Source organism: Bradysia coprophila, unplaced genomic scaffold (genome assembly GCF_014529535.1).
Source record: "Bradysia coprophila strain Holo2 unplaced genomic scaffold, BU_Bcop_v1 contig_232, whole genome shotgun sequence".
NCBI classification, from domain to species: domain Eukaryota; kingdom Metazoa; phylum Arthropoda; class Insecta; order Diptera; family Sciaridae; genus Bradysia; species Bradysia coprophila.
The window spans coordinates 5,120,788-5,148,413 of record NW_023503493.1 but is presented as its reverse complement, the minus strand read 5'-3'; the positions used below and the strand labels follow the sequence as shown (position 1 = coordinate 5,148,413).

The following is a 27,626-nucleotide window of genomic DNA, read 5'->3' as shown; positions in this document are numbered from 1 at the left end:
ATGAACAAGAAAGGACCGAAAGGCATTCAGTTTTATAAAGTCTTGTAAAACAAGAATTTAATCGCTTTGGTTGTAGATGTAGATCTTTTACTTGGAGGTCTAACAATGAAGATTTGTCATTCTATTCAATGTTTTGCTGACATAGAGATCCTAACCTTTCAGGAATGATGTTATTTGTCAGCGACAGCAATTATGACAAAATTAAGCGACTGGCTTCAATCAATGCGGTGTTAGTAGTAAAGTGAATGGTATAGACAAACGAAGTAAAACCTTTGGCATTACTAGGCTAAACTTTAAACAAAAGAAGTAGCAGATTCGATGTTCATATTGCTAAAAGGTTGCCCTTTCTAAAAGGTTAACAACCAGCAAAATATGCTCCATTGTTGAATATTAAATCAAGTTTCAATTCATTTTTAGATCGAATAAATACGTTAAACATCTCTATCTTGTTTGGTGTTCTGGTATCATCCGAAGTGTTCAATTCGTCATTTTATCTCTGCACATTCCCTCGAAAGTACTCAAAACAAAATCGATTTGTGTATCTTGTACAAGGCCTCTCAATCAAATTTTTCTGAATAAAAGACTCAGCCTTAGAAAGTCCATAGTGGTTGTCTTCTCTCTGATTTGTAAAACACATAAAAACATTCATGTAAACTCAATGCACCTTAATTGAACAACAGCATTATTACTGTTATCATGGACATATTTCTCGGTATATCTCTTCTATATATGTCCGTACATAACTACTCTTTCATTTAATCAATCCACTGATACAACAATATATATAACACGAATCGTTCACATATATCTCGCTCATGAGCCAAGGTGTATATCGATTGATAAATCGACTAGAAAAATTGCCTGTTATACCTGTGCTGATTGTATCGACAATATTTATATGTACGTACACATTTATTTACACGCTATGAAAATGATAAGCAATTGAAATAAAAAAAAAATTGTTATCCGTGGAGCCAGTCATTCATTTATTTATTATATGGCCGACAGGGAGCTTTGAATTTTTATTTCATATGTACTCATATTTGTGTCTCTGATATTTAGACATTGATAACACAATTAAATTGTAAATTGTGTATATTCATATCTACCAAAAGAAATTTACTTTTTTACCATTATTAACGCACGAAACGGGAACCATTTTTATATTTGTTCTGCTGTTTTTATAGATGAGTATACGTCGAAGAAGTGATCAGTATCCATTTCCATTTATTTTCTCTAAGCGTTTGGCAGACGGTTAAGTTAAGTGATGATCACTTAGTGATCTGTCACTGTGAATATACTGTGAATATAAAGTATAGTTTCCACTAAAAAAGAGCACTCCGTTTAGCCTCCGTCTACATGACAGTTGTAAAATAGAACAAAAGAACTGTCACGCAAACGGAGTGGAAATTGAATTTATTTCAATTTTTTACTCCGTTTACGTGACAGTTCGTTTGTTCTATTTTACAACTGTCATGTAGACGGAGGCTAAACGGAGTGCTCTTTTTTAGTGGAAACTATACTTAACAATTGAGTTACAAACACTTTTTTTTATTTTTTATCGTTGGAGAACCTAATTATAAGACACTTTGTCTCTTATCATATGCCAAAAAAAGTTAAAACTTTTTTTTATAAATCATTTTGAAAGTCACTGAAAACACGAAAATTCGAATCGAAATACAAAAATTTTTGATGACATACTATACATTTCTATTCGAATTTTCGTGTTTTTAGTGACTTTCAAAATGATTTATAAAAAAAAGTTTTAACTTTTTTTGGCATATGATACGAGACAAAGTGTCTTATAATTAGGTTCTCCATCGATAAAAAATAAAAAATAAATTGTTTGTAACTCAATTACGGGTGGGAGAACCTAATGTAATCTCGATGTTTTCTCGGTCGTGAACAATTCAAATGTAGAAATTGGGTTTTACTAGACTTATCGATCAATGAGAAGTAACAGGGAAACATAGCTTGAGAGAAACATTAAGAGGGATTCTTTTGAAAAACGGCCTACCGAAATCGGACGCATTTTCCAGTGGACTTTTTTAGGTGTGCCTTGAAAGGTACTCGACCCTAGAAGCCAAAACCACTTTCAAAAAAATTCTTCGAAGTTTGTGTGGCTGGTTCACTTTTCACCAAAAGTCCAAAAGCACATTAAATTACCCGTCAAATGACACCCTACACGACCATGTACGTTTTGTGTACCTCGAGAAATTTCAGTAAGAACAGTGTAAGTCTTCGGTTGAAAACTTTAACTGCACATATTTCAGTGTCGATGAATTTTAAACACAATAAGTCCCTATTTGGCTCAATAGTACGTGTGATTACCTTTCTAATGGCACCCCACACGACCCTGTACGGCTCGTGTAACTGGAGAAATTTTTGTAAGAAAAGTGCAAGTTTTCGGTTTTTGATCACCTTTCACCAGCCACACAAACTTCGAAGAATTTTTTTGAAAGTGGTTTTGGCTTCTAGGGTCGAATACCTTTCTAGGCACACATAAAAAAGTCCACTGGAAAATGCGTCCGATTTGGGTAGGCTGTTTTTCAAAAGAATCCCTCTAATGGAATTAATTTTGTCATTGAATGACGCTCAGTATGAACTCAACCAGAACAGTTGTGTTCTTGAACATATTATTGAAGCATCAACATTTGGGTATTTCGTGCCAATCGTCTGTCAAGTCATTCTACTTGATATGTTGATATGGGTAATGAACCGAAAGTTGTAAGTTCTATATGAACAATCTTGGACTGGGGCTAGTGAATTTTAACTGAAATGACGGTCACTGCCATCTAATCTCAAGCTTTGAATACCATGTGTCATAGCTAATTGATGGACGACCACCATTTTGTTTTGATGAGAGAAGCCATATTTTGTTACCAATTTTAGCTATCATTTTATGGAACCGCATTGCATTAAAATTTCTCTCAAGCTATCTCTCAACCTGTTACTTCTCGTTGATCGGTAGCACATAGCAATTTAAATGTGACAGTTGAATTTTTTTTCTTTTGTTCTTTGACTTTTAAACAGTACAGCACAGCACTGCTACTAGCATGAACCCTGAATTGACAAGTGTGAAATTTTGTGGCTTTAGTGATACGAGCTACCGCTTAGGATTGTATGTATTGATTGTTTTAACTCATACAACGAAAACAAGTAATCTATCTCTATAACAGAAACGCAGTGCCTTCTGTGATTTCGTCAGCCTCCGAATATTTTCTATGTTCTTGCTAGTAGCAGTGCTGTGACAGTACAAAAACCCTGCATATCAAGCCTTACGCGACAGTAAGCAAGGATATTCCATATTTCTAAAAGTATATGGGTAGCTTCATTGCTCACACACGAAAACGAGACTTTTCATTTTTAACGCGAGTTTTGTAATGGATTTTACATGCTTAGGACTTCGAAAGAAGTGCTTGAAACAGGAAAAGTACGGCCTTCGACGCAAGTAGCATGTAAAATACTGTTAACTGTTACTTAAGAGAAATATTACGCTGCTCGCATTACGTATTTAAGCTCGTTCGTATGAAGTGTCGAAAAAAACGGTTATTTTAGCTCGTTCGTATAAAGAACAGAGAAAAACGATTATTTTAGCTCGTTTCAAACGAGTCGTTTGTTTGAAGATTCGAAAAAAACGGTTATTTTAGCTCGTTTCTATAGAATCGAAAAAAAACGGTTATTTTAGCTCGTTTGTATGAAGAGCTCTTCATTGCAATGTTGGAAACTACAAGAAAACTACAAGAAGACCGTGTTTCCCTAACAATAGTCGCTCCTTTAAAGTCTACAGTCAAGAGCGTTCCGGAAGTAAATCCTGACACGTGACATATATCTCCATAGTAGGCATGGGCGATATTGATTATCGATTATCGATAATCGATAATTATTGATATTTTGATAATTATCTAGATATCGATAGTTCGATATATCGTTATTTCGGTCCGAAAATCCGATATTGATCGATATATTCCGATATATCGGTTTATTATCATGAATTTTCAGATAAATATCAACATATCGATATTTTGATAATTATCGAATTTCGATATTTTGATAATTATCGATAATTATTAAATTATCGATAACGATATGATCAATCGATTATCGATAATTTTGAACGTCTCCCATCCCTACTCCATAGTGCCCGTTTTCTGTTATCGAGTAATAAATGAAAATATTGAAATAGAAGTGTAGATAAGTCTAGGTGAATTTGCAGTTGTCTTCCAGTTTTTTATGAATGAATCTTTTACTGACAGCGAACATATCAGCAGTTTACTATCGTATCTGCTACGTCATTTGATCTAAATGTTGTCAAGAGATTTCAAATCTTTTACTTCATTTTTTAAAAATGTTTTTTGCCATAGCAGCACCGACAGAACAGAAAAATTATGTCGAGTATGTTTTTTGTATGAACGATTCGTGAAAGAATATCTTTTGTGGTGTGGCGTCAGTACTCAATTTGACATAATTTTTTTTCTCGTTGTTTCGGTGCTAGGGAACTGCTATTTTTGCTATAAAGTCATAGTCAGAAGAAGTAGTTATCGATAATAGTTTATAGTTGTTAGTAACATGTTTTGTAGGAAGTAAGAGACGAAGAAACAACAACTTGAACATGTCCAGTTCTCTATTTGCCATACGAAATTTTTATGTTAATGCTAGAAAGTGCTACGGTACTATTCGCTTAAGATATGAACCAATTGCTCTTAGGTTTTTCAGACACCTTGAGCGTAATACTACATCCACCTCTACTTTTGTGTTACCATTGCTAGGCTTCAAGTCGATTTTTCCATAGCGATTTATTCGAATAGATTGTGGCGCTGATGGTAAAAAATACATGATTAAAATGGAAGCGTCACCATGCCGTCTCTCCAGTGCCAACGCTTCTTCAAATCTTATATTTTTTCGAATATTTGCTCGAAATACCCGCACTCCATCTATTATCATTTCTCTAACGGGGTTGACACATTTAACATCAACTGAATCTGTCACTGCTGTCAGATGATACCAAAAATTTGTTTTTGTTTTGTGATAAATAGTGACTAGGGCTAGTGATTGTCTAAATTAAATTCGGATAGACCAACACAACCAGTCACAATGCATGAGGCATATGTGGTTTATCCACCGGCAAACATTTCCGTGCACATTGAGTGCATGACGAGTTTTGGTAAGCTCCAGCAAATCTACCATTTGAATGCGTTCCCTCAATGTCTCATCATCTCTATGACTCAAAAACAGATAAGAATGTCATACTCGGCACTCGACAGGGTCATTTGCTCATGTACACAGTCGACATCAATACATCCGATAACCGAATGGAATTGACTCTGCTACAATTCGACAAGAATTTCAGCAAGAAACCGATTCTGCAGGTCGAGGTAATTCCGGAATATAACTTGCTGTTCAGCCTGTCGGACAATGTCATCAGTGTGAACGACATAAGCCGTCACAATTTCCCATTGGTTCACTCTGCCATCCGAACGAGAGGCGCATCGATATTTGCGTTGGATGTGAAGCGCTCCAAATCGTTAACCGGTGAAACTGCAGTCGTGTTGCGAATGTGTGTAGCGATCAAAAGGAAACTTCAGTTTTGGTATTGGAAGCACGATGAGCTGCTGGAGTTGAGAAAAGATTTGGATCTGTCGGATGCTCCTAGAGCGCTAACATGGGCCGAAAATATGATCTGTGTGGGGTATAAGACCGAGTACGTGATGTACGATGTAAGTGAGAGAAGGTGACACCATCCATGGATGTTCGATTAATTGATGATGTTGATGATTCTAGATGTCCGGCGAAACTCCACAGAAATTGGATTTATTTCCGACCAGTTCGTCTCGCACCATCGATCCATGCATAGCACTGATCGACGGATGTTTTGCGGTGGCAAAGGACGAATACCTTTTCGCTGTGGATCCGAAGAGCAAATCGCTGCAGGAGCCGTCAACTTCCTTAGCTAGTTTCCCGACAAACACCGAGTCTCTGAAGTTCAAGGCATTGGAATGGACTCACCCACTACAGGTGTTAGGTGGGTACATTTCGTAAAAATCAGAACCACGCGACCTATAAACCATTCTTCCAATGACTCAACAGTGTGGGACAATCCGTATGCCGTTGCACTGGTCAATAATGTCGTGGAAGTTCGAATATTAGATCAGTCTGGATCGAACAAAGAAACTTTCATTCAAACCCTGCCGGATCTCAGTAAGGCTCGTCTGTTGATCAGAGCGAAAAAGGGTCTACTGTTCGCTGCCTCGGTCACTCAGCTGTGGTGCATTCAAATGGTCGATATATCCAAACAGACAAGTACTCTGTTGCAACAAAAGAAGTTCCAGCTGGCACTACAACTTACTGTAAGTAGTGGCAGTGGGAACACTCAGTCCAGTTGCCGGGACGACAGTAATTTTGATGATTTTCCATTTGTTGCAGAACATTTCCGATGAAAACCAGGACGACAAACAAGGGAAAATTCACGAGATACAGACCCTGTACGCCTTCGACTTGTTTGCGAACAAATTGTTCGAAGATTCCATGAAAGAATTCACGAAACTCCAAACCGACCCGTGTGATGTCATCCGATTGTTCCCGGACCTCTTACCCCAAGACACATCGAAACAATACGGCACAACATCTGCACCGAATCCGACACCGAATCCATTCGCCACGAATCTACCGAAATTGGAAGATCGTGATTTGGAGCGTGGTCTGCTGGCGCTGATCGAATATTTGGTTGATGTGAGGCAAAATTTGAAAAAGGAATTGCACGGAACCAGCGAATCGAAATCGTTCGGCAAGAATCTGACGCCATTGTGGTCGATCGTTGACACCACTCTGTTGAAATGCTATTTGCAGACAAATGATTCGTTCGTCGCTCCGTTGCTTCGACTGAACTGTTGCCATTTCGAGGAATCGGAGAAAACGTTGCGCCAGTACCAAAAGTACGGCGAATTGATCATTCTGTACCAGACGAAAGGCAATCATAAGAAAGCGTTGCAACTGCTTCAAGCACAGGCCAACGATCCCACGTCGTCTTTGTCCGGACACGATCGTACCATTCAGTATCTTCAACATCTCGGCACCGAGCACAAACAATTGATATTCGAGTTTGCTGGTTGGGTGCTAGAAAAATCGCCCGAAGATGGACTGAAGATTTTCACCGAAGATCTGCAGGAAGTGGAAGACTTGCCGAGAGCCGAAGTGTTGGATTATTTGCTGAAGAATCACCAAGCACTGGTCATACCGTATTTGGAGCACATAATTCATACGTGGGAGGAGAGTAAGCCGATTTTCCACAACATTTTGATTAAACAATATTACGACCAGATCAAGAACATGAAACAGGGTTCGTTGAGCAGTCCATCCGGAGGGGATAAGTAAGAGAACACTTTTGGGTTTTTGTCTAGGAAACTATAACAATTCCCTTTCTCGTGTTGTTCCACAGACGCAAGCAGATCATTTTAGAAGACACAAAGTCCAAGCTGATCGAATTCCTCAAAGTGTCGTCACAATATTCGCCCGACTACGTTCTGAACTATTTCCCCACCGACGATCTATTCGAAGAACGTGCCATCATACTGGGCAAATTGGGGAAACACGAAAAAGTGCTGGCCATTTACATTCAAATACTCGGCGATGTGGACAAGGCTGCGGCGTACTGTGAACAGATTTACCGCAAGGATCAGCAAAATGTTAACATTTACGTGACATTGATCCGAACGTTACTCGTTCCACCGACAGTCCCACCGTACACTGGTGTTGCTTTGCATCCGCGGTGCTTGCAACCGAATGTGGATTCTGTGCTTGAGCTGCTGAAGGAGCATGCAACCAAATTTAATCCGCACGCAGTATTGCAGGTAAATATCGTCGGTGACCGAACGAACAGTATTCATTTATTATCCTCAGTCGGACCATCACTAAACACATGTCCATACTTACAGATCCTCCCCGACACCATTCCCGTTTTGTATCTTCGCACATTCTTGGAACTAGCGCTGAACCATCAACTGGAACGGAAGCGTAAAAATCAAGTGCTCAAAGGACTGCTGTATGCTGAGAATTTACATACGCAGGAACAGCGAATGCATTACGAATCGAAAAGTGTTTTAATCACCGAATTTACCGTGTGTCCCGTTTGTAAGAAAAAATTCACGAATCAGAGTGCGTTCGTGCGCTATTCGAACGGTAAAATCGTGCACTATGCATGCCAGGAGAAGGAGTGAACGAACATTTTATTGGAATTTCAGCCGTTCGGTGTTGTTGCACTGACGGTAACATTGTCATAGTCCTATTGGAATAATGAAATAATCAAAAGTTAAGCTCTACTGCGATCGTTGTTTGATTTAAAAAATTAACGGACACGATGTCAAAGACTGACGATCTATACTTCCTTCTGCTAATAAATTCCACGAAAACTGACGGAGAAGAAGGCAAAAAATTCATAAAATTGGAAATCATATTGTGACGATCGGACGTTCGGTAAGTGAGCACTCAGGGCACTCCTATCACGTTGTGGACTGCGGACTCATTGTAGTACATGAAAACTTTTGTTTGGTGGCTTCAATTTTCTTGAAAATTAATAACCGATAACGTTTCAGCGTCCGCACCTTCTCTACCTACTCTTGTTATCAGAATCAAATCAGTTCGTTAAACCGGACACATCGGGTGCATCGATATTTAAAAAAGTCTTTTGCATTGCAAAGCCGAATTTTTCGTCTGTGCTTTTGATCAAAATATTTTTCTCGACATTTCGATACAAAATCTGTTACTTCATCAGTTCGGAGAACATGTATTTTGCAAGGCTATAGACAGTCTATCTCATACAGAGTGTGTGTGCATTTTTGTGTTATCGGGTCAGGTCAACCTAAAAATTTCAGGTCAGGTCAATTTCAGGTCAGGTCAAAACTGACCTGACAACCTGAAATGACCTGATAACCAAACCTGATAATTTTCAGGTTGACCTGATGACCTGAAATCGTTTCGGTATGAAAATGAAAATCTTAAAAATCTTTGATGAATGTTTAATGATAAGAAATCATTTTTTTTTTCGATTTAAAAAAATATTCACTCGTTAGACCACTCTCAAATTTACGTTACGTGAGTGTTCAAAATCATTTTCTCAAGGGCTAAAATACTAGGCTGATAACAAACACGGTGTCGAAACTCGACTATACATTAATATGCCTCTGTTGATTTGCATATGTTGACAGTAAACACTAACTACTCAATTATGAAGAAACTTGGGAACGTTACTTTCTCTCAGCAGGATCCTGGGTTTTCTTGGTGGAAGGCCAGTACGTTCCCAATGAGCCAACCCGATTCTAACTCATCTTAGCTAACAATTAAAATCTCACTTTTGCAAAATCCTTTGTTAAAAACACTTCCTACACGTTCTTATGATCTTACATCTCGGGTTTGCCTTTGAATGCGAACAAGTGTGAGGTGTTTTTTGTTAACGCTTCTGCTGAGGATGAGGCTCGTATGTACGCTGACATTTCAGCGTTGTTGCCAGGGATTAAGAAAGTTGATGAGTCTTCACTTGAAATTTTAGGCTCACCAATTTTCGAATCAGGTTTAGAGATGATGTTTTCGTCTAAGATTGAGTCAATTAGTTTGATGTGCGATCGTTTGAGGTTGATGTATATTCATCCTGCTTTGTGTATTTTTAGGAAGTCCTTGATTAGCTGTAGGTTTAATTATCTCTTGCGCTCATGTAGATCTTTCTTATTGTTAGATAAACTGAAAGCTGTAGACGAGATCTTCCGTTCTACACTCGAAGTTATTACTAATGCGAAGGTGGATGGGTTTTCGTGGGATCAGGCTTCGCTGCCTTTATCCTTTGGAGGTATGGGTATTAGGAAAGTAGAGGATTTGGCATTGCCAGCATATTAGTCTTCTGTATATTCGTCATCCGATCTGTCAGACAAAAAATTTAATTTACGAATGACGACATTTTACGTTTGATGGAGGATATTCCTCAAGATTTTATTCCAGATAATGATGCCCACAAGAAAGTGCAAACGAATTGGGACCTACCGAGGATCAAAAGTAAATTTTCAGAAATGTTTGATTCTAGTGAGCCAACTGCTCGTGCTCGACTGCTTGCGTCATCTACTAAAGAATCTTCAAAGTGGCTATAAGTAGTTCCATCGAGTCAGTTAGGCTTATTATTAGATAACAATTCTGCACGAATTGCTGTTGCTCTTCGACTAGGTTGTCAATTATGCGAAGAACATAAATGTCTTTGTGGTAAAAACGTTAAGAAGGATGGCTTACATGGTTTATCTTGCAATAAAAGCGGAGGATGGATTCCTGGACATGATGAAGTTAACAAAATCTTTTCTCATGCATTTTCTTCTGCAGGGTTTCCGAATTTAGTACAGCCTCCGGGAATTTCTAGAGATGACGGGAAAAGACCGGATGGTATGACTCTATGTTCCATGGAGTCACGGTAGACCTATTTTGTGGGATGTAACCATTAGAGATACCCTAGCCTCTTCTTATGTTAATCAGTCATCCAAAAAAGCTGGTTCGACTGCTGATAATGCCGAAAGATCTAAGCACAATCATTACATTTGTTTAAAAGATAATTATTTATTCACACCTATTGCTTTTGAATCCCTAGGTAGCATGGGTCCTGAGACAAAGACATTTATAAAGAAATTGGGATCATTAATGCAAAAGGCTTCTGGGGAACCGCGCTCTATGGACTACCTGCTACAGAAGGTTTCCATTGCGATTCAACGAAGAAATTCTAGTTGCATTTTAGGGACCTTGGGACGTAATAGAATTGATGATTTTTATTTATTGTAAATATTTGTTTGTTGAAAAGATCGTTTTTTTACTGAATGCACTTTGCAGCCTTTTTTTCGCTTTTAATAAAGAATATTTAAATAATCTTACACGAGGTATTAGCAATGATTCACGACCCACAGTCAACAAAAATAATTTAAAACCTAAGCAAAATAGACTAATTTCACAAAAAATTGCATCAAAATAAATTTCTGGGCTCTTCCAGAGATATATTACATTCAAAAATATGTACAGCAACTCGACTTCAAGTACTTTCAAAATTCAATTTCAGGTCGTCAGGTCGTATCGGGTCATTTCAGGTCATGACCTGAAAATATCAGGTCAGGTCAGGTCAACGTCGATTTCCTTATCAGGTCAACCTGACCTGACCTGTCGTAAGCCTGGTAGAGTCTCGATTTGATTTGCATCTAAGTGAAGAATTTCGAGATTTTCCAGTGATTTTGAAAAACACCGGAAGGCAGCTCTTTCAGCTAACTGTATTCGAGGAAAAAATCTTTCAGTATTTTGTTGTTGCGAAATATATCTGACGGTAGAGTTTCGATTTTGTTTTGATTTAACAAAAGCATTCTGAGATTTCGAAGATCCTTCAAGATATCGGAACGAAGGGCCCTCAACAGATTTAGCTACTGGATTTTTTGTTGTAGAAGCGGAATATATCATCTGACCACCGACGAGAAAAAAGCATTCCAAAGCTAACCAGTTTTGTTATGCAAGGAAAGCGTGAGGATATGCTGATGTTCATCAGAGAGATGATTGAAATTTAGCAGAAAAATTGTGAGGATCATGTAATTATTATCAGTGTTTCAAGTTAATGTGATGTGCTGTAGGCCTACTATCATATCTCTAACTTAAACAGACACATCAATCAGTTTCACTCTTCAGAACACTTCACTTTCTTCATGGAATTTGTCGATCAGCGTATCACCGCAAATCTCTTCGCATTCTCTTTTCTGTATCCAGACTCTGGCAGTCAAATGACGGATATAAAGAAATATGTTTAGTTAAAGAGGCGGGCAAGAACAATCAGTTGCATTGACTTAGACGTAAAGTGCGCCAACAACTCATGATATTGAATTGGCTCGGCTTAAACTTGTTCATTCAATCGTTTACGCAATCAGACTTGGTTCGATCAACTACTTAGCTACATGGTCGCGTAGAAATGTCAAGAACCAGGATGAATTGTGCTCCGAAAACAAAAAAGTTATTTGATCTGTATTCCAACAGTCTTATACATCTCCAATAAAATCAAACAAAAACTATCGCAGCATCGGAATGGACACAATCACTCTCGGATATTAAAGCAATGGACGATGGCTTGAAAATTCAATGTGCTTACCATTCTCATATATAAAAATACATTTTGTTCTCAACGTCGATTGCTTGCTTATTTGAACCACAACGGTTAGAAGCAAATTTTCTAATGAACTAATTCCACCGATATGGCACTTGACGAGTTTCATGATTTGATTCTGGGCTATGGTTGAGCGCTTTACCTTCAACATCTCTTGGTTTATTCCTCGATAACGACACCTTAAGAACTTCGGCTCTACGAATCGGAGCAAAGATTAGTCAACCACATAAATGCATTTGCGGCAAAGACGTTGATTCTTATGTCATTCATGGTTTGAGCTGTATAAAAGCATCATTCTTTGAACGAAACAATTAGAAGAGGTGTAGTTTCCGCAGGAATTCCAGCGATTTTAGAACCACCTAGAGTTGTTCGTAAAGATGGTAAACACGCTGATAGACTCACCTATATACCATGGTCTGCTGGAAAAAAAGTTAGCTATGGGACGCAACGTGCAGAGACACACTTGCAAAACCTTATTTGAGGAACAGTTTAAGACACGTTGGTTGGGTGGCAAAAATTACAGAGGATATGAAGATCGAACTACATAATTCTTTAGTGGGCCAATATTTCTTTGTTCCTTTAGGTTTTGAAACGTTAGGTCCCTGTGGTCCTCATGCAAAGCAAATTATTTTCGATTTGAGCAAGACAATTTCGATTTTCACAAACGAAAAGAGAGCTACGCTTTTCCTTCGGCAGAGACTATCTATAGACATTGAACGTGGAAATTCAGCTTCTGTGCTTGGTGCATTGCCAGCAATCCAAGCATTGGATGAAGTTTATTATCTTCTTTCGAATGTAAAGCAGGGAGGCTAAAGTTTAGTCTCTTTTAGATTGAAAGATTTTTATCTCGGCCAATAATAATCACCGATTTTGACGAGCGAAAGCTCTTTGAACTTGTACGGATGCATAGAATTTTTTTCTTATTTTTTTCGCGAATTCTTATAACAATTTGTATGGAGGATAAATTCAACATATATGGATTTTTGAAGAGTATGGCACCCATCGAATCCTTGCTTCATTAAGAGTTCAACGAGGTACATCTCGCCTCTCGCGGAATTGTCGTTTTCGTGCTAGAGCTGTTGGAAATATCGGTGGGTTTCAGGTGGAGATTTTTTCACCTTGATTATCTTGGGTAATAAGGGGTCGACTTCGCTCAAATTTTAGAGGATTGTAGTGCTAAATGTAGCTCAAGGTCTGAGGAGCATTTATCACACGCATCCAACCAACCAAAAACTCGGCTGCTTCAGAAAAGCAAACCAAAATCGCATTTCTTGTAAGTAGTAAAGTCGGAAAAATCCTCATTGGAAAGCTGAGATACCAAGAAACTCTATAAATTAAATTTAAGGTAAAAAAATGAAAGTGGTCGACAAACCGGTCGAAATTTCTTTGGAGTGAAATTTTTGAAATTGCCCTATCTCTTACAGCCAATAGTCCCTCCAACACAAGTTTTTATACTTTTAGAAAGTAGGGAGTCTTTGCCTTCCAATAGAACCCTCAACCGTCAGGTTCGCTGATGCGCGCAGGGGTCACTGGTCAGAGAAACATTTTTGTCAATACAGTCACTGAAGCCAGTACAGCCAACGGTTCGACGTATTTGATGTCTTGTGTGATCGGCCTAGTCTAGCACTACAATCCCTTAAAATTTGAACGAAGTCGACCTCTTATTACCCGAGATAATCAGGGTGAAAAAATTTCCAACCGAAAACCACCGATTTTTCAAACAGCTCTAACACGAAAACGACAATTCCACGACAGGCTAGATGTACCTCGTTGAAGTCGTAAAGAAACAAGGATTTGATGGGCACCATACTTTTCAACAATCCGAATGGCATGGCTAGCCGATTGTTCGAAGATTTCGCGATATGACTCTTGCAGGATGTCCGATCTGGGCTTTCCATTTGACCTAATTTCAAATTTAAAAAAAAACGCAAAAAACACATATCTCCAGTTGATAAATCACTTCGTAATTCTTTATTTCCATAAAAAAGGCTCTCTGTTCAAACATAAATTTGAGAAGATTTTAAGTGAAAACTTAACATTAGTTCTGTATGCCTTAGAAAGACAATAGCTGAAAGCGTGTTACTGATACACGTCCACGAATGACGGTGGTTCAAAATACAATTTTAAAAAAATATTTTTTTTTTGATAATCGAATCAGCTTATGGCTAAAAGTCCCATGCACACGTGTAAATGAAGACTAAAAAAAATAATTGATTGATTGCAAGTCAGGTAAAGAAACGGTCTCTTAATTGAACAAAGAACGAGATTTCTCTATTTACAAATTCCTGAGTGAATAAACAACAAACAACTCTGGTAAAATCCGTTATTCCGCGTATTCCGGCGCCCGGAGGCATTGGAACGGGAACAACATTTTGATAGGAGAAATAAATTGTCAATAAAATCTTTACAAATTCGTATAACTGTTCGATATATAATAGAAATTGGTGGTGGTTGAGGTATGAAACGGATGAATGTGGCGTACATTGACCCTCTTGATGATACAAAAAGCAATGTACGATTATCACGCGCGTTGTCTTATTTAATAACAGAAACCGGAAATTTCCGCTCTGAACTTTAAATGAAAAATTGATGTGACGAGAGACGGGGTTGAAAATGGATGGATGGTACTCTTCTCGATAATTTAAACGTTTTGTCTATCCCAAGTCTTTGGTCCACACACACACATACACACACACACAATTATTCTACCGATACTTTCTATCCCGATCACGATCCCGGTCTCGATGTCGACTCGAACTACTGTACTGATCACTGCCACCCTCACCATCTCGATAATAGTCTTTGTCTCGGCCGCCTCGTTCCCGGCTTCTGTCCCGATTTCTGTGATAATCATTGCGATGATCCCGATGCCCTTCGCCACGTCGATCACGACTATCACCAGTCGTCCGCTCCTTTGACCGTGATCGGAATCGACGATCGTCTCTGTATTCATTACGATTCGGTGCGACACGACTTCGATCGAATTGCTCGCGTCCGTCACGTTTTCCCATGTTGCCACTGCTACCACCAGCACCACCACCACCACCGCCAGTTTCACGTTCCACATTCATATATCGAGCCTGTAGATTCACATTGTTCTTGCGCGAATATTCATCGAGACGCTTTTCGATCTGTTTCTGTATCGGCACCGGTATCCGTGGAAATAGCGTCGAAAACCAATCCAGTTTGACCAGCCATTGGTGGATCATTTGTCCGATTGTCATGGTTTGTCCACCGCCGGCCTTTGCGTCCACCTCTTCTTCGTCTTGTAGGTAATCCTCGTACCAGTCGTACAAATCACCTGGCGGTTGAGTGTACCGCAAGTACATAAAACCTGTCCAAAGAAGCGACAAATTAACGATCAATGAACATCACACAGACAGTAGTGGCAAAACGTTTACCTAATGAACGGATGTAAGGCGAATCTGTATGTGTAAGCAGGCCATTAACCTGTTTCCTAGTCAGACGTAGTGTGTACAATTTGTAGAGTAAACAATATGCCGTACTCACTATGCCACCAGCACCGACTCCTCTAACCTACACGCAAAGAACGAACATTTAGCAACAATTTCACCGCACGCACTCCAGCCAAATGTAAAATTAAATTTACACATTACCTACCCCGCCACACATGCCAGTTTGACCTGCAGTCTTTCGTGAACCTCGCTCCCACGGCTCCAAATGCTTTACTTGATAGTAGATTTCGTCCACCACTTCGTGATACGTTTTGAGTTTGAACAGTGACACTTTGAAGTAGCTGGACGACTGAATATTCGCCAGAATTAATGGATTTAAATTCATCGTTGCCTCATTGCCCCACAGTGGTAAAACGTTGTGTTGTTTGCCAGTTTTCCGGGGCTGAGAATATTCTGCGGAAATTTCGATGGAAAATTTTTTTCGATTATTTTTCGGAATGAAATGATGCTCAAAGTTCAGAAATTTTCCATCAACAATCAACCATCAACCACCACCGAAGTGAAAGTATATCTCTTTGTGATGCTATACGTGTGCCGTGGCATTTACCTTCGTGACTACCGTGATCCATGTTGTACAAAATGTAGAAATGTTCTTAGTGTAACGTAAAAAAATGAGTTTTATTGGTCGTTTCCCTGTTAATTTTGTGTTAATTTTCGCAAATAACTTTAACCATTTCACGAAAATCCGAAAACAAAAATGGCTGTTCAGAAATGCCAAGGGTTACCGTCTGGCAGAGTATACGCCGATGTACACATACAACACGGTAACACTGAATGTCATGCGTATGCATCAATTTGCCAGTGGTGTCGCGTACGTTTTCTATTCAGGGCTGAGAAGGAAAATACTTACATAAAAACTGAAGGTTATGCAGACCCCTAGCGGAGAAATTACGGATCTCTACTTACAGGTGAATTCATTTTTGTAATGTTGCCGTCGATATATTTCTTGTTAATGTTGTTGCATCTGCTAAGTTCGAATCGAATTCACCTCACCACTAACTGTAACTTGACGCAAACGCATTCAATGTGTGTGCAACATAACGAAACTAAATTCGTATTTACCTCGGTGTATGCAAAGTATATAAACACTGAAGGTAATGCAGACCCTCAGCGGATCAGGGAAATTACGGATCCAAACTTTCAGGTGAATTCATTTTCGTATGTTGTCTAACTTAGACTTGTGCAACATGACGGCCCTAAATCCTTCCAATTCACCACTAAATACAACTTGACGCAAACGAATTTTATATGTGTGCAACATAACGTCGCTAAATCGTTCCAAATTCACCACTAGATGCAACTTGACGCAAACTAATTCAATACGTGTACAACATGACGGAGCTAAAATTCACCTGAAAGTTTGGATCCGTGTGTAACTGTGGATTTGCATTACCTTCAGTGTTTATATACTTTGGGTGTATGTTTCTTCCAAGGCCGTTCAAAATGTCAACTCAACCTCACTTTGAAGTTTTAACTAACAAATTTGTTTAAGTTGCGGTTATGTTTGCTTCTGTGGATAACGGTCGGTTGTTTTCGGTCTGTCACAATTCGTTTTTACATACGATTGAATAAACCTAATTGCGCTAAACTGGACGGTGAAATCTTGTTTTGTTCGAGGGAAGTGTCAAATGAAAGAGACGTTTGACAGCTCCCGCAAGTTCTTTGTTTAAACACAATTTCCACTTAACGATTCTTCCCCGTCATGACAGTCTCTACGTTCAGTGTTTATATACCTTGCTACAGGATAGCTGTAGATTTTTGAACGCTACTAGTACATTTCGTCTTACAATTACTAATGTCCGCCAACTAAGAAGAAGTTTCCTCAAGTGCAAACGTCTAAGTGTCAAAATTCTTCAGCATAAATGTCTGACACTTCCCATTCAGTCCTTTGTTCAGATTTCTCCTTCAAAACTTCTTACGAGCATGTTCAAACCATTGAAGTAAAAGATTTGAAGCATCTCTTGAAAATGAGGTAATAGATGAAGCAATACTCTCTCTAGCAAACGATCTCTTAGCTCTCTGTGTCAAATTCACACCTTATTTCGTTGTATTCTAAACATACTCGGACCTTCGGCACTCTTAATCTCACTTACTACATGTTGTATCAGAAAAGAACGATTTTCAAACCCCCTTTGTCTTTTGAGTATGGACGGAATCTAAAGCGGGTGTTAGAAGCCTGCACTCCTTACTCCTTAGTCTAAGGATTTGTCATGTTGAGACGAAGCATACATTTGTATAAACATTTAGTTTATCAAACACACGGAAAAACCCTTGCTGAATGGACCCATGGTGTTCAGTATTTTAGCTATTAACCTTTTAGGACACTTCACTTAAAGACTTAAAAAGTGAACAAGGCGAACAAGGTGACCTGGCCAATAAGAGGACAAACACATACCAGTAAACATGTCGTATTTCATGTTACGACCACATATTTTACATAATTTTTAGACATTTTTGAAATATTAGAATCGAATTGGATTTGACATAAAAATTTTTGATGTGCGACCTTCACAACCTTCAACTTGCCGGGCTGATGCTCTAACCAATTGAGCTACTGCAGACATTTTTCATTGAAATCCAATTTTGAACCGTTGGTACAACACATGATGTGTACGTTCTTTCTTCTATGCTTCATGTGTGTATTTCAACCTCCTATAGATGTGTTCATTAGATACAATCAGGAGAGATATGCATGAACCGAACAATTTTTATTTGGAAAATGTCTTTTTGTGGTGGTAGTATGTACCTGCTTCCAAATTGTTATTTTGGCACGTGGTATTATAACCCTTGGCTCGGATTATAAATTTCCGACTGGCCAAAATGAAACTGGATTTTACATGCTACATGCATCGAAAATCGTACTTTTCATGTTTAAAGCACTTCTTTCGACGCACTCAGCATGTAAAATTCATTACATTACTCTGGATAAAAATGAAAAGTCTTGTTTTCGTGTGTTTGTACACTTCGGCTACGCTTCCAATCAACAAAATTCACACGAAAACTGGACTTTTCATCTTTTTATTGCCAGTTATGTAAAATAGTAGTACATAACAAGGGACACAAAATTGAAAAGTAGAGTTTTCGTGTGAATTTTGTTGTTCCGAGGCGAAGCCGAGGTCAATAAACACACGAAAACTAATTATGTAAAGTATTTGAAACACCAATTTTCTTGTTTTACCAAGGTGTGTAATAATCCAGTTTCGATCCTAGAGAAAACAAAAACATGCAAAACTCTTCTTCATCCGATAGGACTAACAAAAGTGAGGAAATAAAAAAAAAATCTCACCTGAACTGTCAACAAAACTGCATCTACTCACTGCATTTGAGGGGAGAATTAACGCTATTCTCGCTGCATGAATGAAAAATTCAGTTTTCGCTCTTGTTGGAATTTTCTATTTTCTTCCCTTCTTGGTAAACAAATGACAAGTGTTCACCTCGGGAAGAAATAGGAAATTCCAACTCGAGAGAATTACAGCCTGATTGACACCTGTTATTTATTAGTGATATGAAATAAAAATTGTTTTGCTTGCAAGTCTTATTATCTTTAAAGGTATTCGCAAAGCAATATATAGATAACATATTTCGTTGTATTCGTATAGCCTGTGAACGATTCACTTACTGATACAGAACGTTAGTGAGGGGTTGTCTAATATCATGGGCGCGCGTTAGCATAGCGCCCGTGACGCAAGTCCTATTACTAGAAAAAATTTCAAAAAAATTTTTTTGTCGTAGACTGCAGAACCATATATACAGCAAATATTGAAGTTCTACAATTCAAATACAAATGACTCCAAACTACCATTAAAAAAAACTAGGCGTCCGTACGAGTTCAACGAGCTATCACACGTTCTTGCAGCTTAAAATTTGGCCACGCAAAAAATCTTCCAAGAAGCCCCATTTCCATACATTTTGGTCAATTTTAGAACTTTAAACGAAATGAAAAAATCCTACGTTACTTTGTTAGTCCGTCCGTCCGTCCGGGGGAACCGGCCTCGTTTCGGAGCTAGAGCTCCTCGAAGTTCCCATATAAGCCCCATATAAGAACACCTTTAAGTGTGTGTGTGTGGATGGTTATGGTAGAACAAATTTGTTCGCTTTTAATGAGCTCTGCTCGCCTCAATTTTTTCCCTAAATTTAGTAATTTTTAAATTTTTTAAATTTTTAAAATTTTTCAAATTTTCAAATTTTTCCAAATTTTTTCAAAAATTTTCAAATTTTTAAAAATGTTTCAAAATTTTTTAAATTTTTTAAATTTTTCAAATTTTTCAAATTTTTTAAATTATTCAAATTTTTTAAATTTTTCAAATTTTTCAATCTACTAATTCTTCCAAAAGAACTGATATCAGTCAAAAACACTCAAAAGAGTAAAAGTGACGCAAGTCCCTGTGCATACTTCCAAAACAACTGATATCGCTGGATGTGATGCATTCTGCGCTTGTACGCAAAAACTGTAACAGGAAAAATTTGACCAAAGAAATTCTAGAAACAAAATTTTACCAAAAAAAATTTGCGTCGCAAGTGGCAGATGTTGAGGAAAGTACTTTTAGGAAATTTTTTAAATTAGACAAGAATACGTCCTAATACGTCCGAATCATCTGCCACTTTGTGACGCAAAATTTTTTTGGTAAAATTTTGTTTCTAGAATTTCTTTGGTCAAATTTTTCCTGTTACAGTTTTTGCGTACAAGCGCAGAATGCGTCACATCCAGCGATATCAGTTGTTTTGGAAGTATGCACAGGGACTTGCGTCACTTTTACTCTTTTGAGTGTTTTTGACTTCAGTTACGGTCAAAATATCTTCAGGCTAACTTCTTCATAATTTATCCAATTTCAAAATGAGCTCAATTATTCCGCCAATTTCACACCAGCTGGTTTCTTAGATTTTCCAACCATAGTGCATATGGACGCCAAGGTTAAGTCTTTGAAAAGAAACGGCAAAAAAGCGAATCATAAAAGTCTAGTGGTTTTTTTTTCTCTGCTGTAGTAATCACACGAGCCACACACTCTCCAGTGTGCAATGGAAGTTCTTGAAAAAACGAATTCCACCAATCAAACCAAAATCAATGGCAACAATCGAATACCAACATTATCCTTTATGTATACGGATAAATCATCGACATCGTCGACGGATCACGGCGACATCGACGAGAATATGCACGACGAATTGAAAAATATACAATCAGTGATGTGTCTGTGCCGTGAAAATATTGATGCTTTAAACGAAAAGTTCGCGAATTTACAAAATCCACCGTCAATGTATATCAATGAGTATCAGGAATTGACATCCAAATTACATGAATTAGAAATTAAGGAGCATGAACTGATGGAACGATTGCAACAAAATGAAATTGAACCACCTGATCACACGGAATATCAAGAAGAGGTAAAATTGATTATTTTTTTTGTCGGAATTTGTGTTCCCTGTTCTGTGTGAGTGGACGACTGTGTGAGCCTAAATGACATTGAAATGCAGTGAAAAATATCGGGATCGGTGAATCAACAATTTTTTTTTTTCGTCAACCAACCCTCACATTGACAGCACAGTGAGAGAGCAAAAATTGAGTTCTGGTTGGAAAATATGTGAAAATTGATTTTTTCCACAATTCAAGGTTTTCTTCGGTATGTCAAAAAATTTTATAAGCAATTTGACATATCAACAAAATTAATATCTGCGGCGCAGTGAATGTGTCGATCCTTGAATACAAAATATCATTTTCTCTCGAAACGACCAAACGAAGAAAATTGGTCGGTCTTGTCCAAATATCATTTTAACGCAAATTTCGGTCATTTTAGCGAAATAGACAGCAACATTTTTGTCTATTTCTTCGTTATTATGCTACTCCATCTCCGTTTGCATCCAGTGATGCAAACTTGAGATGATTTTATTTTCTTGTCCATGGTCATTGGTTTGTGGCGGTGACCTTAGTTTGGAAAAAAAAAATATTTTAATTTTCAATACGGTCATGCATGTCACCGAACTCGAACACATATTTTGAAAGACACCACAGATCTGTTTGGCAATTTCTTAGTCGTAGTTTTAGAGAGCGTTATGTTTGACACTGTGATGTGTCTGGTTTTGTACACATCATTGTGGGTCAACAAGATGTCAATGTCAATTTATTCATAATTTTCTCTCACGGCCCACGTAATCCCAAGTTTCTTTTTGCATACTAAATATGATAGACCGAGAGCCCACATGCATATCAGTGCATCATAACGTCACTGCGTCAAATCTATGTTAAAGTGTTGCATTACCAGATACGAAGAGCATTTGTTCTACGATTTTTGTTATCGTGCGACACTGATTTAGCGAGGGTTGCCCCAGTATATATTTCGGCTGTCGTATATCGTAAAGAATCTAGATTAGTGGCAAATTATGGCCAGTATTCACGAAGGTCAGATCTGTCAATGAAAATTTGTTTTAAACTGCATTTGTCTGCAATCAGTGCCGGATCTTCATAGAGACTAATTGGACCATGGTCCAGGGCTCTGGAAAAATGAGACACTCGAATATGATAAAAGACTATTTTTACCATAACAAAACTAGCCAAAATTATGCCGGTAGAGATATATGGCCGCTTAGAGAGTTGCATGTTCAAGGGCGCTGAATATGCTAAATGCGGCACTGCAGTGGTTGCAATACCTTCATTTTAAAAACATTTTTTCTGTGATGTGTGACGGCTGAAATTTACACTATAGAGCAATACTCGTTTCTAGCGCTAGTCATTGTCTAGTAGACAATGAAAGCCTTGGAACAAATGTTTTCCTTACGGGCTACTGATAGGTATGTGGGCTTTTGCTCTATGACGAATAAGCAATGCTGATCATGGCCCTACGTTAGTGAAGGGCCGTGACGCAAGTCCGTTCACACTGAAAAATTTGACAAAAAAAATTTTCCGCAGGACTGAGGAACATATATACACGAACTTTTTGACTTTTTCCCCTTTGCTCCTACTACCCCCAAAGTATTTTATTCGTAATCTGGGCGTCCATACGAGTTCAACGAGCTATCACACGCCTCATAAGGTTAAAATTTGGCCGAGATATTAAATTTCAAAACTTGGAAACTTGCAGAAATTTGTATGAAGAAATTCATTGTCATACATTTTGAAATTGATGAATTTTACCAACCTTTGTTACTTTGTCACTCTGTTACGGCGAAACTTTTTAATTTACCGGTGAATTTGGCTGAAATTTTCAGGGTATGTCAATGACGTAATTCTAAGAAACTAATTTGAAGGAATTTTCTTAAAAGCTTATAATTTCGGAGCTATGAGCGTTTTGAGCCATTGAGCTATATGACCCATAACTCGGAAAATATGGCAGATAGAAAGTTCGTTTAAAAGCCAAATTTATAGAGTTTCAGATTTTATTCGACACGTGTTTCATGGTTTTCCTAAAAAGTCGTCTATTTGGGAGCTATGAGCGTTTTAAGTGCGAGCTATGTCAGCCATAACTCGGAAAATACGGCAGATGGAAACCTCGTGTAAAAGACAAAGTTATAGAGTTTTAGATTCTAGTCGATACGTGTTTCATGGTTTCACTAAAAAGTCCCTTATTTGGTAGCTATGAGCGTTTTAAGCGCGTCAATTTTTCGATTTTAGTCAAATTTTCGATTTTTATCAAAGTTTTGATTTTCGTCAAATTTTCAAATTCCGTCAAATTTTTCGAATTTCGTCAATTTTTTTATTTTCGTCAAATTTTCGATTTTCGTCAAATGAAAGCTGGAAGATTCAGATCAAAGAGAAAGTTATACAGTTTTGTAAGAAGAATATTTTCGTTCAAACTGCACTGATTGTCTATTATCTGCGACCAAATTATAAAAAATCACAACTTACAAAAGAGCTGATATCGCCCAAAACCACTTACAGTGGAGGTGTGACGCAAGTCCTGTTATCCACTTACAAAAGAACTGATATCGGTGTAGGTGACGCTTACAGATTCGACACGCAAAAAGGTATACGTCGCGTCACAAATGGCAGCTGATGAGGAAAGTACGCGAAAGGCTTATCAACAAAAATCTTACCAGAAAAATTTTAGGAAGAAAATTATAATAAAAAATATTGCGTCACAAGGGGCAGATGATTCGGCTTTCTTCCGTTTGAATTCCATTTTTTAAAGGAATGTATTTCACAATTTTAAAAATTTTTCTTCCTCAACATCTGCCCCTTGTGACGCAAACTTTTTTATTATAATTTTCTTCCTAAAATTTTTCTGGTAAGATTTTTGTTGATAAGCCTTTCGCGTACTTTCCTCATCAGCTGCCATTTGTGACGCGACGTATACCTTTTTGCGTGTCGAATCTGTAAGCGTCACCTACACCGATATCAGTTCTTTTGTAAGTGGATAACAGGACTTGCGTCACACCTCCACTGTAAGTGGTTTTGGGCGATATTTTACTGTCTTTCTTTGCTGTTTTGACCCGAGAGTCTAGATAAACTAGAAAATTCTCTGGCAACAGAAAGAAATCCTTTGAACATTTTTGAAAACTAGAAAATCCTTTCATCATTAAACCCTTGGAAATCCAAGACAATCCTCGAGACTTTAAGAGAAAATCCGAAAAATCGAAGGAAAAGCTTGAAAATCCAGGAAAAAGGGAAAAAATCCTCCTAAAATCACAGAAAATGTTCAGGAAATCACTGGAAGTCTTCTCTTTTTGACCTGTGGGAATTCAAAACAATGGACTTAAACTCACACTCGCTAAATGAATCCTTCTTGTCGCTATGCTGAATTTCCCAGTCATATGGTTATCTGTGCCCTGTGGTGGAGCACAACAAAGTTTTTAAATAGGTTGAAGATTGTGGGTTGGATTCGCACCTGTGCGCCAATTTTTCATTTCAAATTTCATGTTCACCAGCACCATTTCTGCCTCTAATTGTGGGAACACTTTTAACTGTATTGCGAAAAATGATTTCAATTCTAGGCGGGAGAGAGGTCTAAATGACACGAATATGTGTAACTTATAAAGTACTTACCTTGCCTTCCGGCACTACCAAATACTGGTGTTGCACTTGGATCCTATGACTTAAGTAATAAATTATGTGTTTTTCTAAGATGGATTTTTTATCAAGGTGAATGAGTTACGTCTGGCTTTTAGTATTCGTTCGCCCTCTGCGGAAACCGCTGTTATTGTAACATGGGTCCAACCGAAGCAGTCTCTATATCTCTACCAAGACAAAAAATTGAATAAGTAAGGGCACCACGTTCTTCCTTAGCCAGTGCATTTACTTTTCAACTAATTATCCTCTTCACCTTGACACCAGTCGAAGCAGATTTTTTCAGTTTTAAAATGTAGACGGTACAAGTGATGTTCAGTATGTTTGTGAAGGTTGAGTCAATTTCTTCCTTTCAAATATTTATTTCCCATGAAAACAACGCCTTTTCAACAACGCCAGCTTTAGTCGAATTCGAGCATTGACTCGTCTAGGAAGCTATCATTTCTCAGTGCCAGAGTCGTGATTCGTTACTAACGAACCTTCTGCCATTTGAATAATTCCAGACTGGCAGCAACTATGGAACGTTAACACGACAACCGAAAATATTCCTTCGCGCTCATCTACCATATCAACAGCGCACATCGGTTCAGGTCATACCCGGACTCCGTTTACGCGATGCTTTACAGAAAGCATTAAAGCGACGGAATCTAACTTGCGACATGTGCGAGGTGACTGTGTTCGGCAATGACGTTCCCATTGCCTGGGACACGGACATCAGCTTGATACAGGCGGAAGAAGTTTACGTTAAAGTTCTGGAAAAAGTTCGGATCATGACACACATTTCACATCAGGTAAGCGACGGTCATTGCATCAATAGTTACAGCGGATTGGTTGAACTAAAACGGAACGCTTCCATTCCAGTTCATTAGGAAAACCTTTTTTTCGTTGGCGTTTTGTGAATGCTGTCGTCGATTACTGTTCACTGGTTTGTACTGCAACCAGTGCAATTTTCGGTTTCATCAACGGTGTGGCGATAAAGTTCCGCCGCTGTGCCATCAAATCAACATGGATAGGTACTACCAACAGTTGTTGGCTCACAATCCGGAGAGTTCGGCTGGTATATTGAATCCTGGCAGTGGTTACGGTTATCCACGGTAAGTGCAGACTGGACGATTGTCCTCCAACCAAAGAATTTATTCAAAAAAAAATTGGGATTTTGCAGACATCCGAGATCACTAAACCCGCACGATCGGTCGAATTCAGCGCCGAACGTGAATATAAATAATGTCAAACCAATCGGAGATCAAAGACTTGGGATACCGAAAGGTGCACTGGTACGTCAGCCGGACACGTTTGCTGTAAATTCCATCATTGAACCGTTGATTATTTTACAGGTTCAATCATCTGCGGAACATTCGCAGTCAACACAGGCATCACCAACAAATACATTGACTAGACACACGAAGCGACCAAGAGCCAAATCGGCTGATGAAAGTAATAAGAATCTGCTCTCGCCTAGAGATCAAAAGTCAACGGAAGAGAATTGGGTAAGAATTGGTGCTGTGCAATGTGTATGAAATGACAGAGCTTCAACGTCTCTCGTTCTCCTTGCAGATAATATTAGCTGACGAAATTTTAATCGGTCCCCGAATCGGTGCTGGTTCCTTTGGTACGGTGTACAAAGCACTTTGGCACGGTCCCGTGGCCGTCAAAACGTTAAACGTTAAAACGCCGAATCCCGCCCAATTGCAAGCATTCAAAAATGAAGTTGCCATGCTGAAGAAGACGCGTCACTGTAACATTCTGCTGTTCATGGGCTGTGTGAGCAAACCGTCGCTGGCTATTGTGACTCAATGGTGCGAGGGCAGCAGTCTGTACAAGCATATCCATGTGAACGAAACGAAATTCAAATTGAACACGCTGATCGACATTGGCAGACAGGTGGCTCAGGGAATGGACTATTTGCATGCAAAAAATATCATCCATCGAGACTTGAAGACAAATAATATTTTTCTACACGAGGTGAGTGCAGTGCATGTCGATTAGTCGGAAAATTAAATTTTTCCTTCAATTCGTTGCAGGATTTAACTGTAAAGATTGGCGACTTCGGTCTGGCCACTGCGAAGGCAAGGTGGTCGGGCGAGAAGGCAGCGAATCAACCGACCGGTAGTATACTGTGGATGGCACCCGAAGTGATTCGAATGGAAGAGCAAAATCCGTACTCATTCCAATCGGACGTGTACGCATTCGGTATCGTCATGTACGAATTGCTCAGCGAACAACTGCCCTACAATCACATCAACAACAAGGATCAAATTCTGTTCATGGTCGGCCGTGGACTTCTTCGGCCCGACATATCGAAGGTGCGATCGGATTGTCCGCAAGCACTGAAACGATTGGCCGAAGATTGCATCAAATTCAATCGGGATGAACGGCCACTGTTCCGATTGATATTGAATATGCTGGAGAATATGCTCCGCACGTTGCCGAAAATCCATCGTAGTGCCAGTGAACCAAATTTAACGCAAACTCAATTACAAAGTGACGATTTCCTGTACATGTGCTCGAGTCCCAAGACGCCGGTCAATTTTCACAATTTTCAATTTTACAATGGCGGCGGAAATATTTAGCAATTGAATGTGGGACCGGTGGACCGTTTGGTGGTCACATTTCAATGTTTTATTTATTGATCTCAAAATCAGTTGCATGTAACTGTTATAATAGCCGAATGACAAAAAAAAAACAATTTTTCTTTTTGGCTTAGTTTTGTGCGAAGCAGTGTACGACAATGTTGTCTGCCGTATGGCGTTTTCGTGGAAATTGTGTGTACAATCGGTCGATCAAATGTTTGTGATTTTTGTGAATGATTGGTATAACAGTTGGTACCTCTTGACTTAAAGGTTTAACGTCAGCAACGGAATAATTTTTTTTTAAATGAAAAGTCTGACCTGATTCGTATGACCGTTGTGAAGTCCTCGGACTTTTGTCTTAGTTAAATTTTAAGCGAGGCAACATTTCAACGAGCCAATATTTAATATCTGAACAGAAAATGCCCTTTTCT

The 27,626-nt window shown here is 38.6% G+C and overlaps 3 protein-coding genes across 4 annotated transcripts; 2 read left to right on the top strand and 1 right to left on the bottom strand.

Annotated features, from left to right (window-relative positions):
• Positions 1-4,986: 4,986 nt before the first annotated feature.
• Positions 4,987-8,319, top strand: LOC119076021 (vam6/Vps39-like protein). Its single transcript, XM_037182622.1, has 7 exons — positions 4,987-5,164; positions 5,236-5,717; positions 5,782-6,022; positions 6,088-6,347; positions 6,424-7,367; positions 7,436-7,847; positions 7,932-8,319. The coding sequence occupies exons 1-7, from the start codon at positions 5,095-5,097 to the stop codon at positions 8,211-8,213; spliced, it is 2,691 nt and encodes an 896-aa protein (XP_037038517.1). The 5' UTR covers positions 4,987-5,094; the 3' UTR covers positions 8,214-8,319.
• Positions 8,320-14,097: 5,778 nt separating this feature from the next.
• LOC119076110 (pre-mRNA-splicing factor 38B) lies at positions 14,098-16,354 on the bottom strand. Its single transcript, XM_037182770.1, has 4 exons — positions 16,178-16,354; positions 15,776-16,023; positions 15,556-15,691; positions 14,098-15,488 (listed from the first exon to the last, which is right to left on the bottom strand). Exons 1-4 carry the CDS (start codon positions 16,197-16,199, stop codon positions 14,860-14,862), a joined length of 1,035 nt encoding a protein of 344 aa, XP_037038665.1. The 5' UTR covers positions 16,200-16,354; the 3' UTR covers positions 14,098-14,859.
• Positions 16,355-20,564: 4,210 nt separating this feature from the next.
• LOC119076032 (raf homolog serine/threonine-protein kinase Raf) lies at positions 20,565-27,291 on the top strand. 2 transcript variants are annotated; one of them, XM_037182650.1, is made up of 7 exons: positions 20,567-21,012; positions 25,129-25,416; positions 25,487-25,719; positions 25,788-25,899; positions 25,960-26,112; positions 26,180-26,587; positions 26,647-27,291. In XM_037182650.1, exons 1-7 carry the CDS (start codon positions 20,647-20,649, stop codon positions 27,193-27,195), a joined length of 2,109 nt encoding a protein of 702 aa, XP_037038545.1. In that variant the 5' UTR covers positions 20,567-20,646; the 3' UTR covers positions 27,196-27,291. The 2 variants fall into 2 exon arrangements, with proteins under 2 accessions (XP_037038544.1, XP_037038545.1); XM_037182649.1 differs by having other exon boundaries at positions 20,565-21,012; positions 25,788-26,112.
• Positions 27,292-27,626: the final 335 nt, after the last annotated feature.

Excerpts from the sequence above, each read along its gene's own strand:
- LOC119076021 (XM_037182622.1), top strand. The coding sequence starts at position 5,095 with ATGCATGAGGCATATGTGGTTTATCCACCGGCAAACATTTCCGTGCAC. Across the intron at positions 5,165-5,235 it reads TGAGTGCATGACGAGTTTTG|ATAAGAATGTCATACTCGGC; the intron begins GTAAGCTCCAGC and ends ACTCAAAAACAG. Across the intron at positions 7,368-7,435 it reads AGTCCATCCGGAGGGGATAA|ACGCAAGCAGATCATTTTAG; the intron begins GTAAGAGAACAC and ends GTTGTTCCACAG.
- LOC119076110 (XM_037182770.1), bottom strand. The coding sequence starts at position 16,199 with ATGGATCACGGTAGTCACGAAG. Across the intron at positions 15,692-15,775 it reads AAACTGGCATGTGTGGCGGG|GTTAGAGGAGTCGGTGCTGG; the intron begins GTAGGTAATGTG and ends CTTTGCGTGTAG. Across the intron at positions 15,489-15,555 it reads GCCTTACATCCGTTCATTAG|GTTTTATGTACTTGCGGTAC; the intron begins GTAAACGTTTTG and ends TTCTTTGGACAG.
- LOC119076032 (XM_037182649.1), top strand. The coding sequence starts at position 20,647 with ATGGAAGTTCTTGAAAAAACGAATTCCACCAATCAAACCAAAATCAAT. Across the intron at positions 21,013-25,128 it reads ACACGGAATATCAAGAAGAG|ACTGGCAGCAACTATGGAAC; the intron begins GTAAAATTGATT and ends GAATAATTCCAG. Across the intron at positions 25,720-25,787 it reads AGTGGTTACGGTTATCCACG|ACATCCGAGATCACTAAACC; the intron begins GTAAGTGCAGAC and ends GGGATTTTGCAG.